Below are 13,893 nucleotides of genomic sequence, written 5' to 3'. Positions count from 1 at the left end.
CAGTACTCTACCATATTCCACTTTGCAGTTACAATACTTTACCTCAGAGCCTTTTTTTAGTTTTACATAACAAGGAGGTCCTTAAAAAGTCACATAATGTAATGCAAAAAGCACTGGACTGGGAATCAGCAGATGCAAGTTTAAGTCCCAGCTCCAGCACAAATCCAATGTGTGATTAGATGTTAATATAAATGTTAACATAATGAATATAAGTGAAGTCTCTTCACTGTTTACCTTCCTGTGATCAGTAAGTTTTAAGTAACAAGACATTTTAGAAAAGTCTCATAAAAATGATTCAGACAGCAAATCTTACTTAAGCTGAATTCATATTACTGATGGAAAAGTTTAATTCAGGTACTTTAAGAGTTTTAAATAAAGTATATATTATAAATCTTTACTCTTTAAATAAAAATATCCTACACTCTAAGCTCCATGAAGGCAGGGACAATGAAAGTCTTATTTACCAATGCCTACCCAGAGCCTGGCATATATTAATAAATATTAATCAATATTTCACAGATGGATGGAAGTCTGTAACATGAGTTAGATTAACTGGATTCTAAGGCTCTAGCAGGTCAGAATCAATAAATTAGAAGAGATCAGAAGGGGGACTTCCCTGGTGGCGCGGTGGTTAAGAATCTGCCTGCCAATGCAGGAGACATGGGTTTGATCCCTGGTCCGGGAAGATCCCACATGCCATGAAGCAACTAAGCCTTTGCGCCACAACTACTGAGCCTGCGCTCTAGAGCCCGCGAGGCACAACTACTGAGCCCACGTGCCACAACTACTGAAACCCACACGCCTAGAGCCCGTGCTCCGCGACAAGAGAAGCCACCACAATGAGAAACCTGTGCACTGCAATGAAGAGTAGCCCTGGCTCGATGCAATTAGAGAAAGCCCGAGTGCAGCAACGAAGACCCAACGCAGCCATAAATAAATAAATTATTTATTTATTTTTTAAAAAAAGAAAAACAAGAAGAAATCAGAAGGGCACTCCACAGGGATTAACGTGAGCAAGACACTGACAGCCTATCAATAAGGGAGGAAATAAAAAATATCTAAGAAATAAATCACAGAAACTCAATACAGCAGTCTACAGTTTTTGCAGATAACCTATAAACCTCAATATTATCCAAATACAAATATGTATCATGCATATTGCATTCATAGAACTGATCAGAACCCAAACTGCATATAATAAACCCCAATGCATAATCTAAAAAAAAAAAATCAAGTGTTCTAAAAATACATTAGAATATATACATCCACAATAACTAATCACTTTCTCAGATAAGTGCAAATATAAATCATATGTATATGAGTAAGGGCTTTTCTTTAGAATAAAATGCTCAAGATGGAAATACATGAAGTTCCTCTCTGCAAAGATTTTACATCTATTCAATAAAGTTTCCAAAGCCAAACAGCTAACAACTTTCTATACACATTTTACCTTATATACTTTCCCCACACAATGTTCCATCTGCATTCTAAATTAGTAGAAATATTTTTCTCCAGAAATTCCTTCCTCTTTTATTCCTACTTTAAAACAAGAAAGTGGCTGCCACACTTTAACAAAAGCTTGGGCATGTCACTTTCACAGCCCCAAGAACAGTGAGTTAGCTTTTAATGTCTTTCAACAGTAAATTAAAGGTGTTACAATGATATCACTAGCTGTTATAAAAAGTAGAGGAGTGGTAAGCAGAAAACAGATGGGCATCATCTTTCTTTTATCTCATTTTAATTATTAGGAATATTTTAAGGATATGCTGGAGTTTTAAATGGAATCATAATGGCCACTTGGATCCTCTTATCCAGCATCCAAAGTATTTAACCTCACAGCTAAAACTTAAAACTCCTAACAATAAACACCACTTTCAATCTTTGTTCCTAGTCTCCTATGTCTGCTTACAAATAAGCTGTTAGGTACCTATAATAGTCAGCCTGTAATTGAGCTCAGATTTCTTTTTCTTTTCCTATCTAAGATATATTTTATAGCAATGAGGAAAAGGAGGTTGTGTTAGCCTATCTGGATTCCAATTACTGTTACTGATTGTAGAGTAACCTATGAAAGAAAGTTTTACAGTGTAAACAGCATTATAAAACACCCCCAACAAGCCTTGGGGAAGCACCCCTAATCAAATACATTACTTTTCTGCCAAGAGACATATGAATAATCATATTAAGTAGATAAACATTCTAAGTAATCTCAATTAATACTGATCAGATCTTGCCAACAAAGAACTTTGAACTAAACCAAAACTCATTTTTCAGATCTTTCAGCATGTTTTCTTGAATTTAGGATAAAGGATTATGGGCCAATTTAATCCCAAAATCAGTTCTTAGAAAGATAAAGCATCAGAGGAAATGGAAAGGAAGTATACAAATATATTTGAAATAATGGAGAATTAGGGTCTTATCTGAGAGTGGAATGTAATCTACAAGAGTAATTTAGTCTGACTAAAGTACAGTAACTATCTCTGGAATAATGCCAGTCAAGACTGAGGGAGAAAAAAAAAAAGATGGCAGGAAGGGAGAGAACAAGAAGATAAAGCTTCTCTATCACTGATGATCCAAAAGGGAAACAGTGCCTCACCCAATACAGGTAAGTGAAGTGAGGAACCTGCCTTGAACACTGTTGTGTAAAGGTAAAGAAGAGGCTCAAGCAGTTACAAACACTTCCTACATACCCTTCAGGAAAAACACTGTAAGGGAGGAAAGAAATCATAAATCACCAACCAGAACACACTGCTGTGTATATACTTTCTAAGCACGAACTGCATATTGAACAGAAATGGAAAACAGCAGCAGGCTTCCTCCCTTTCTCATTTTGACTCCATCATTAGAAAGGCAGTTAATTCTTCAATCTCTCTTCAGAGAATTTGAGGGCCTGGGAATCAGGTTACATTGCAGAGAGTAGTGGCTACAGAACTAGCAGAGAGGAATTCTGCCAGCTTAGTTGCTGTGCCTGCCAAGTTCAGATATCCATTGTAGGTACAGCCTTCACAAGGTTATCAACATAGACAGACTTCACAGAACACTAAGCCAATCACAATACTCAGAATTTAGCTGATTTTGGCTCAGACATATGCATCTGAAATTGCTACATTCTGAAAATTCTCCAATATATCACCTATTCCTAAACAATTTTTTTAAAATTCTCATTTTACCATTGTTTGTCCAATGTTATGCTATGTACCTTGGAGGGGGAAAAAAAGTAAGGCATAACTTCTGTCCCTAAGATGCTAATAAATGTAATAGGGAGAAAAGATATGAAAGAAGCAATATATAACAAACAACAAAACAAAACACACACACACAAAACTAAACCAAAAACAAAACAAAACAGAACAAAAAAACCCCCCAGAGGTTTAGAAAAAGGAATGAGCGGAGGTCATTTGAGAAACTTCACCAAGAATGTGGGAACTGAGCTAAAACTTGATTGGATAAGCAGAGACAAACATGAAGAGCCCTTTGACAAAGTACCATTTCCGTTTTCATTTATAGGACAGAAAGTACCCCCCTGAGCTGGGGGAGGGAGAGGGAGATTTGTTATGTATAATTTTGACACACATTTATTGTGATTATAGGCTAGGCATCTAAGTGTTGATACTAAAGACACATGGATAAAGAACAAAGGAAATACTTCTTGTCCCTAAGGAATCCACAAGAAAGCAAGTTACAAGAACAAACAGTTAACCAGAGTACAATGTAACAAGCACTATGCTTGAAGTAAGAGGTATGTTATAAAATGCTAAAGGAGCACAAAGATGGTAAGTAGCTAATTCTGCCAGAGAGGGAAAAAGTAAGAGAACATATTAATGGTAGCATTCTGAGGTGGCACCTGGAGAAAAGCATACACTAAAGCAAGGAGAAAAGGCATTTCAGGGCTTCCCTGGTGGCACAGTGGTTAAGAATCCGCCTGCCAATGCAGGGGACACGGGTTCGAGTCCTGGTCCACGAAGATCCCACATGCCGCAGAGCAGCTGAGCCCATGCGCCACAACTACTGAGCCTGCGCTCTAGAGCCCACATGCCACAACTACTGAAGCCCACGCATCTAGAGCCCGTGCTCCGCAATGAGAAGCCTGCGCACCACAATGAAGAGTAGCCCTTGCTCGCCGCAACTAGAGAAAGCCTGCACAGCAACGAAAACCCAATGCAGCCAAAAATAAATAAATAAATAAATTTTAAAGAAAGGCATTTCAGGCACAGGAAGCAGCAAAACCAAAGGCAAGAGTACATAGCCTGTTTGCTGAAAATACTAGAACATAGGTACACAGGAGAGAATGGCTGGAGGTGAGGCTAGAAAGGAAGCATCAAAATATTTTATGAAGCGTCTGATACTATTAGGGCTGTTTTGGAAAGAACTCTGACAGCAGCATGGCAGATGGATCAGAAGGGAGAGAGCCTAGTGAGGGAACCCTCTAAGGAGGTTAATGCATTCATTAGTCCACACAAGAGATCTATTAGTCCTCAGTTATATTCTATCTTTTATGGGTTTCACACTGATTCCAGTGATACCAAGGATCTGGCAAACATTTGATCCAGAAACTGGAGACAACAGGTTTCTTGTGGGTCAATGTATATATTATACATTCATACATATAATTAACATTTATTAAGTACACATACAGGATGCTATATAAGAAGAGCACCCCAAGAAAAACATCTCATCCTCATGTCCCTTCTCATACTTACTTCTATCATCTTCTGCTTTAGGCCTACGGCCATCAAGTAAATTTGCACCACTCTGAAGTACTATACTACTAGCACCTACACCTCTCCCATCCCATCCTCCATCCAGACATATCACCTCTTCCCTCCAATTTAGTACCTCGTTCATTCTAAGAGTTGAGGACCTGAAATTAAGTCATCTTCCAAATTTACTACGAAGCTGTGATAAAATTATACCTTGTTTCAGTTCCTATTTATTATTTTTGCATTGACATAAAAATTACTTAATGAACAAATGACTTGTCAAGGTCCTAGATAACTTAATAAATTATCAATCAACCATTTGATATTTGTTGGTATTATTTGAAGATGTTGCCAAAATTTAACTGTACTACCAAAGAGTATCAAGACACAGTGTATTTAGTAAATCAGTTTATCAGCTTGAAACAAAATGAGAAACAATAAAAGTTTTCAAATGTATGTAGTTTTTATAATTTTTAAGAGACTTTAATTTAAAAGAAAGGGACTACATCTCAAGAGAAATGCATAGTTCTCTGAAACACTAGATCAATAATGAACAATCATATTATGTTTTTAGAGGAAGATTTTTTGTTATTATAGGAATAAATAAATCCTTTCTCCCTAGAAGAACACAGCTGTTTCTCACCATTTTGTTAAGATAATAGTGCTCTATTCTATTTGAAAATTCTGAAGCAAATGCAAAAACTTTTTCATCATACCCTGGACAACAAGCTACACACTCAATTCAGATGTAACTCCTAAACTGCTTTTTTTAAAAAATTGAGATATGACTGACATATTATATTAGTTTCAGGTGTACAGCATAATGATATGATCACCATAGTAAGTCCAGTTAACTTCCATCACCACACAGTTACAAATTATTTTTCTTGTGATGAGAACTTTTAAGATCTACTCTCTTAGCCACTTTCAAATACATAATACAGTATCAATAACTGTAGTCACCATGCTGTACATTACATCCTCAGGACTTATTTATTTCATAACTGAAAGTTTGTACCTTTTGACCACCTTCACCCATTTCGCCTACTCCCAAATCCCCGCCTCTGGCAACTACCAATCTATTCTCTGTATCTATATACTGCTTATTCTACCAAGAAAATCTGATTACCTAAGTGCATGGATACAGTAGATACATCTTGGCATGTTCTTTCGATCATAGATGTCTGTAGTTTCCGGATAAAAAATCTAAAGAGAAATAAAAGAAGTAGAGTAAGGCATCCATCCACTAGAGTTCATTTAATCATTCACCAATCATGAATAATACAAGTAAAACTTTGGACAATTAGAAAACATTGTCAGCATTTGGCAAATAACCTCATTAGGGTGAACAGACATTTCATTATAAGTAATGTAAGGAACAAAATGATACAATACACAGTGAAAAGCACTACTTGGAAAAGACTTATTTGGGTTAACCCACTGAATTTTACTAAGTATGTGAGAGTGAGTTACTTACTGCAGACACAGACATGGGAAAACAAAACTCAAGTTCCAGTCCAGCTTAAATCAGTGGCAAGTATATGAGGCTCTGAAGGATTGCAATCTTCCTAGTTGCTATCTAGCAGGCCTAGATTGAGTAATAATAGCTCAACAATGAACATTTACTAAGTGCTTCAGTATGTGTAAAATCACTACATTTAGACATTGAAAAAAACTACGAAATATTAAAATGTGTTATAATGCTTGGGGGAAGTAGAAAGATACACAGATAAAGTAGGTAGCATAGAGGATGTATATGGGAATGAGAGAGATGGGGAGTTTTCCTTGGTAGCATGTACCACAATTAATCAACTATGTGCACTGAAATTATCTGTCTGACTCCTCCAATAGACTATAAGCCACATGAAGGCAAGGACTAGGTCTATATTGTTCACTGCTGTATCTTCAACGCTAAGCCCAGAGTCAAGGTCATGGAGGGAGCTCTCTCTATTTGATGAATTAACAAATGAGGTAGGATAGGAACAGAGTAAGTTTAGATGGAGAATTGCCTTGAATTTCAAGACCTTTTCTCATGGTAATGTGGTACTATACAACTCAATCTGTAATTTAGAGGAATAAAGGGGTAACAGTGGATTAGAGAAGTGAGACTGGATTATGAAGCGATTAGAGGAATCTGGATGAGCAATAAAAGGCAGTGAGAAGAGTACTACAGCACTTTGTATTTAACTCTATTATAGAACTTAACACATTGTGTTTAATTACTTGTTTTTATGCTTGTTTTCCCCCACAATACCTATTGCTCCTGATGAGGAAGAACTGTGCACCCCCAACAGAAATGGGGGTCTTTTTTGATAATTTTTCAAACTTTCCATGCTCATTTCCTAAGATTGAAATGTCTTCTCCTGAATGGTGAAAATCATGGTCAAAGTCAGTCACCCTCCCCAAAACAGTACAGAATACATTTTAGAAAGCAATAGAAAAAAAAATAAGGTTGGGAGGGAGGATAGAGGCAGATTATGAGGACCTTGAAAGTCAGACAAGTTTGAACTTGATATTCAGGCTTTGGAGAAGTCCTAGCTTTGGAGCCAAGGCTAAAAACAACCTCAGGAAGATCTGACTGGAGACAAGACACAGGATACACTGAATAGTGACGAGATTGAAGCTGAGAAAGCAGGCTGGGAGGCTGTTTCAACAGATAAAACAGACATTGCAAATAACTGAGGAAGGCTTGGGGAATGACTGCATTTAGGAGTCCAAGGTAAATCCAAGGTTTTGAGACTGGATGACTGGGAACATGATGACATGGTACCATTTATGCAGAGGAGAGGAGGTTCACTTGGGGGAAAAGGTAGGTTTAGTTTTACATATGAGAAACTGTAGGAGATAGAAAGCTATCCAAGGGGAAATGTCCAGCAGCCAATTGAAGAAACTGTGTTTACCTTATAGCAAAGAGTCTTCAGAACAACTGAAACCATGAGAATGAGAGAATGTAGCTAAAATAAGAATTGCATCTTAAGGAATGCCCGCCACTAGGATGTAGAAGGCAGAATAATTGAAGAAAACAGAGGACTATTAGGCAGATTAAAAACAATTTTAAAAATCAAAACAACAAAATGTTTCATGTAGGAGTTGGCCAAGAGCACCAATTATAATAAAGAGTCAAATGGATAAAAACCAAAAAATTATCCTATTAAGTCTCTATAATTTGTATGTACCATATAAAGAGATTAGGGAAGATATCCCAATAAATACTATTATTGTCAATTATCGATCACATGTTATATTATGAGCAAAAACACATTTTTAGGCCAAGTATCTTTAGTCTATATTACTCAGAAGTCTTCTGGACTTAAATCATATAGAGCAGACATTTCAAGGGTAATAGCCATAATAATCCTATTGTTCCTGATAGCCTCAACAGTTTGTTGAGATTGTGGTCCAGGACAATGCACCACTGTTAGTAAACAAAAAAAGTAATAAGATTAAATTATTAAAAAGGCATTTTGTAGTAACAGTACTATTAGCAATAGCAAATATTAGCAAAGCTCTTAGTACCATTCAAAAGAGGTTAAATTGTTATTGCCCATTGGGCATACTATATAAAAAACAGGAACAGGAAGCTACAGGTGCATAGAAAGGCCAAGTAGCTGTAAGAACTTGACGTATTGCATTTCCTGACATTTGTGGGGCTTAATTCTCAAACATACCAGTGCAAGGAAGAGAACTTCAGCACTTTGCTCTGAAAAAAAGAGGACACAAGCTAGTCTGCAAAGACTTAGCTCTGAATTTACTCAGTTCAACAGGTATGTATGCAACAGTGAGCTGAGCACTCTGCTAAATGCCAAGTGTTCATTTCCAAGTGGTTTCAGCCACTTTCTGATACTCCACATCTCATTTCTTTTTAATCTTTCGTTGGTTACAGAAATGTAGACTCCACAGAAACGTATAAAGAAAATAAAAACCACCCTTTAACCCCATCACACAGAAATGAAAACTATTTCTCCTTGCAGATTTTTCCCAAGAATACTCACTTTATTTTTAGACAAAAATAGTGATCTCATTTTAGCCAGAATACAAGCTCTCATAATCGTAGCCTGTTTTTTTTTTCACTTAACACATCACGGTTATATATATATAGATTGACATCATCCTTTTCAACGGCAGCACTAGTATTTGACTGGCTGTAACACAATTAATACCCTGAGTGAAGGAATATGTGGTTTGCTATCAATTTTTTCTATCATATGCAATGCTGAAAAATCCTTACATATACATTTTTTGTGCTTGTCTAATTTTTTCTTTCTTTTTTTGAGCCGGTGGGGTGGGAGTGGGGATAAATTCCTAGAAGTAGAATTCTTAGGTCAGAGGATAGGGGGGAAAAAAAGCTGTCCATGCCTCTAACAGTGACACTGTATCAGGGCCTCTACGGATTCAAGGTAGGACTAGGTAGCTAGATGTATGATCAGGCCACCCAAGATGGCTATTCTCTTGCTCTCTGTACATCTCCTGCTCAACCAGTCCCTGCTTCACCTATACCCTACTCATATGGCTGACATTCCCTCTTAATTATACAGCCTAATCAGTAAATGTTAGTGATCTTTAGATCAGAATGGCTCCACTATGATAGCTTATCAAAGGGAAAAACTCTGCCCAAGGGGCTATGAGGGACATGCCCCTCTGCTGCTTTCCCTGGTAACTAACTGATGAGCCAAACTGACGTCAATTCCCCCATAAGTGGTAAACTCCTCCTCCCCCTCATCCCCACCCCCAGTAGCAAAGACTGCTGCAGTGTTCTGCCTGCTGTCTGCCGTCCACGGTAGGGTGTCACTCCAGAGCCTTGACTCGGACAGCTGAGATCCCCTATCTAATAAACCAGTGATGTCTCTGTTGCTGTCTCCGGGCTCTTCCCTCATTCTCAAGGCAACTACAAGGCTTGCAGGCCTGCAAGGTGCAGCCCAACACTTGAGATGGCAATTTCACTAAGAGAAGCACTAAATAAACTCTTGAGCAAAACACTCAAGGATGCACACTCCCGTATCAAAACTACAGCTATCATTCCAAACTCATTAAATTGTATACATTAAATATGTATGGTTTTTCTGTAATCAATTGATTACAGAATGGTACAGGTGTAATCAATTGATTACACCTCAATAAAGCTGTCAAAAAAACAAAAACAAAAAACCTACAGCCACCTCCAAAACCAGATAAAAGAAGTAAATCTCATTATACTGCCTCTACAATTTGAAATATAAAATAAACCCTTCATATTACCTACAAATTTGGTTATTCTGAAGCTGGAAGATGACATTTCTAAAATATTTCCTTATGTTTCCTAAAGTCAAACTTGAATGTAGCAACTTTGTGAATAAATAAAATCCACTGAACTGTACTCTTTAAAATGGTGAATTTCATGGTATATGAATTTGTTTGTTTTTTGGGGGGGAGTCACGTTGCTCAGCTTGCAGGATCTTAGTTCCCCAACCAGGGATTGAACCCAGGCCCTGGCAGTGAAAGTGCCGAGCCCTAACCACTGGACCACCAGGGAATTCCCTCATGGTATGTGAATTTTTTTATTTTTATTTTTTTTATTTTTTTATTTTATTTTATTTTTTTGCAGTACGCAGGCCTCTCACTGCTGTGGCCTCTCCCGTTGCAGAGCACAGGCTCCAGACGCACAGGCTCAGCAGCCATGGCTCACGGGCCCAGCTGCTCCGCAGCATGTGGGATCTTCCCAGACCGGGGCACGAACCCGTATCCCCTGCATCAGCAGGCGGACTCTCAACCACTGCGCCGCCAGGGAAGCCCTGAATTATAATGTTTATAATTTGGTGTAGTAAAAGTAACTGACATCATAGGGAATTTCTCTAGGGTGAGGTGAAGCAGGGATGAGAAATATAAAAGAAAAAGAACAAAGCTATTTCCTAAAACAAACTGAAGAGATCCTTTAGTATTAAAATAGATAGATAGATAGATAGATAGATATATTACCAAAGAATCAATTGAGAATAATTTTACAGGTAGAATGAGAACTGTTATGCCAAACAGCCAGAACTAAGCCAGAACTATGAATATCACATAAATTACCTTAGGCAATCCAATCTCGCCCATGGCATTCAACCACTGAATCACATTATCAGTGTGTCTAAAGTGGAGGCCAGTTGCCTAGAACAAATAAAAGACCATTAGGCACTGTTTGGCAATATTGAAGCAAATACTAAATAAATACTCTGTATCAATAAAAGTTTCCCTGTAAGACTTTACATGGTCCCCTTAAACTTAAGGTCTGTCTGTATCATTACACATTCTAATCTCCAAAAGCCAAATCCACATCTCAGCTCTCCTCAGTTAAGAACCATCTGGAGAATCTTCCTGTGTACAGTGTGCTCAGCAGAACATGGTCTTTGGAATTCAATTATGTTGGATTCAATTCCTGACTTGGCTATCTATTGGTGACACTGGGCAAGTCACTTCACCCTACTGATTCTGAGTTTCCCCATCTTTAACACCTACTTTATGTTTGTTGGAAAGATTAACTGAGAAAATGTACATAAAGCACTCAGTGTGGTGTCTGGCAAGTAGAAGATACTCCCCAAATGAGGTATTTTCATACTACACATATAAACATCCCCCTCTTAACCTCTACACCTGTTGTTTTTTAGGAAGGTTTACCCTCAAGACGGTTAGACGTGTAGGCTATTGTCTTTATTCTTGCTGGAGACTGTTCTGTCTGCCTGTTCTGCACACATTTTTTAGAGTCAACAGAACAGCTCAGGAGGTGTCTTCAGAATAACCACTTATTTAAAACTCAGCATATAAGTCTTTGCTTTTTGATGAAGAAACGTTTCTATTTGGGATGTTAATTTTGGCTTAAGACCTATACTTTCCTTGTTTTCCTTTTAATTTAAATATTAAAAAGCCAAACAAACAAAAAAACCAACTCTTTTGATTCTGTCTTCATCCTTAACTCATTCTGAGCTCTTGCCCAATTCTTACAGTTGACCCCTCTTACATTTGCTCTTGGTTTTGCAATCTTCCACTATCTTCTATACTCATCCTTTTTTCAGATAAGAGCTCTTAGGAAAGCTCCCCACAGAAACTCTGTGAGCAATGGGAATTCGGTCCTTGTCAACATCCCAACTTAATTAAAGCAGTCTTCTTTTTGAGGGCCCTGGGCCACAAGAATCAATCACGTATCTCAATTTTCTGAAATCGGATCACTGTCCCATTTTACCTTAAACTTTAATATCATGGGGTGATTTTCTTCCCCCAAAGTTGCTATTGCTTTCAATTTGCCAACAAATCTCAGAGCTTGGTTAAAATTAGATTTAAAGTAGTGATTCCCCTAGTTACTTCTTCTACCTTCTAAGAAATAAAAAATTCATCAAGGACCATGAAAATTTCTAGATACAAATTACTCGTTAGAATTGTGCCAGAAATACGGACAGCTGAAGTTCTTTTACTACTGTATCTTGACTTTGCACTAAATTTTCTCCACTCTGCCAGGTATTTTATTTTGTTGGAACAAACACACTTACACATATTTCTCAGTAACTCTTTCACAGGATAAAGTATGCTAAACTTCCCTCTCAAGTCTACAGAAATTTAAGCACCAAGCAAGGATGGACTCACCTTGTATCTGGTCTGCTCTCGATCATAGATCTTCTTCAGTGATACCACTCTAGGGGAGAAGAAGTTTCCTAGTTTGGCAAGATAGACCCCATTCCGAAGCCCCTCTTCCAGTTCTGTGGTGGGAGGCAGGTCTTCCCCCAGGCATGCTTCCATCCACCTGCACAGAAGGAGGGAGGACATGACAAAAGAGAGGGAAGTTATGTTCCCCTCCCCTCTTCAGAGATTTCAAGCTTAATTTCCATTCTCCTTGGAAAAGTTTAAGTTGAACATAAGCAATAGTGTTTGAAGACTCAATTTCACAAACATCCTTACTCTGGCCCAGTCAGATCTCAGAGGCAGGGAACTTAGGAAAATTTCCAAGTATAAACGCCACCCTCTTCTCCACCCTACTTTCCTCTCCTGCAGCAAGAGAGCCAGCTGGCTCCCCAGGTCCTAAATGCCCCACGAGCCTCAGCCCAGACTGTCTCCCTTACTCCTTCAGTTGCGCCTTAAGAATTCCTAAGAAAAACCTTTTGTAACTGAAGCCACCATCTCTCAACTGTTCAGAAACTTACATTTGCAGCTGAGGTTCTTTTCTGGTTTGAGAATTCAGCATCCATAGTGAATTTCTAGGTTCAGATTTTAAAGTTGTTTTGGGGTTACCAAAATAGTCAATCATCTCACCTAAAATACTTAAGAAAACTCCAATGGAAGCAGTAAAAGTGAATTCTTATGTGTTTTTTTAGAGGGGAAAGGAAGTTGTAACGGAAATCTATATTGTCCCCCTCGGACACCTCTCACAAGATTTCAGGGAATCCCAAGATAAAACAAAGCCAAGTTTATTTGCATGTATTTTCTACCAACAGAAATGTAGTTAACTAAAAAAGTCATTTAGGGCAATGGTTTTAAACTTTTTTTTGAATCACAGAATCCTTTGACTATCTAAGGAAAGCTACAGATCCTTCCCCCCCAAAAACATATATATACTTAAATTTAATATATAACTGCAGAGATTTCATTGACCCCGGTTTGAAAACCCCTAATTTGTAAGTATGCTCCTCAAATTTTACAAGGCTACCGTATCCCCAAATTCTTTACCATTCTTTACGGGGGTTGAGGGGGACCACTAGGTGATGCCTGGACTGTTTCCCTAGTAATAAATCTTTGAAAAGCCAAATGGGGAAAGAAAAAATCCAGAGATACAGGAGACTGAAGTAAAAGCTAGATTTACTGCCAACTGGGACAATACAGGAATGAAACATTTATACCGTTAATTGATACCTAAAATTTAAATTAAAAGACAAATAAAACTGGAAGTCACATTTAAATAAGCCATATTTTATACACACACACTACACACACACACCCATGAAAATTTATAAGAAAACTCTAACATACCAATAGAAAAATAGACCAAATAATATATAAATGTATTTATAATCCCATTTATGTGTGTTTCTATATAATTCTTTACATTAATAAAATTGCCTGAAAAGATATACAATAGAGCTTGAATTTACATACTTTTAAAATTATTAGTTTTATAATTCAGAATAAAATTTCTTGTATTAATTCTATCTTTTGAAACTGAGATTACCACTCAGAATCTTTAAAAAATAATGAG

The 13,893-nt window shown here is 37.6% G+C and overlaps 1 protein-coding gene across 4 annotated transcripts in view; it reads right to left on the bottom strand.

Annotated features, from left to right (window-relative positions):
* Window positions 1–13,893, bottom strand: part of IQGAP1 (IQ motif containing GTPase activating protein 1) — a 102,527-nt gene that overhangs the window by 54,162 nt on the left and 34,472 nt on the right. For 3 of the 4 annotated variants that reach the window (XM_032622303.1, XM_032622304.1, XM_032622305.1), the window contains exons 3-5: window positions 12,291–12,447; window positions 10,746–10,823; window positions 5,827–5,903 (exon numbers count right to left, since the gene is read on the bottom strand). The exons of the other annotated variant lie outside the window; for it this stretch is intronic. In XM_032622303.1, coding sequence (XP_032478194.1) covers window positions 5,827–5,903; window positions 10,746–10,823; window positions 12,291–12,447 — 312 coding nt within the window. The remainder of the gene's footprint in view (window positions 1–5,826; window positions 5,904–10,745; window positions 10,824–12,290; window positions 12,448–13,893) is intronic. 4 annotated transcript variants of the gene reach the window in all.

Source organism: Phocoena sinus, chromosome 2 (assembly GCF_008692025.1).
Source record: "Phocoena sinus isolate mPhoSin1 chromosome 2, mPhoSin1.pri, whole genome shotgun sequence".
Lineage (NCBI taxonomy): Eukaryota > Metazoa > Chordata > Mammalia > Artiodactyla > Phocoenidae > Phocoena > Phocoena sinus.
This window is presented reverse-complemented; position numbering and strand designations above follow the sequence as displayed.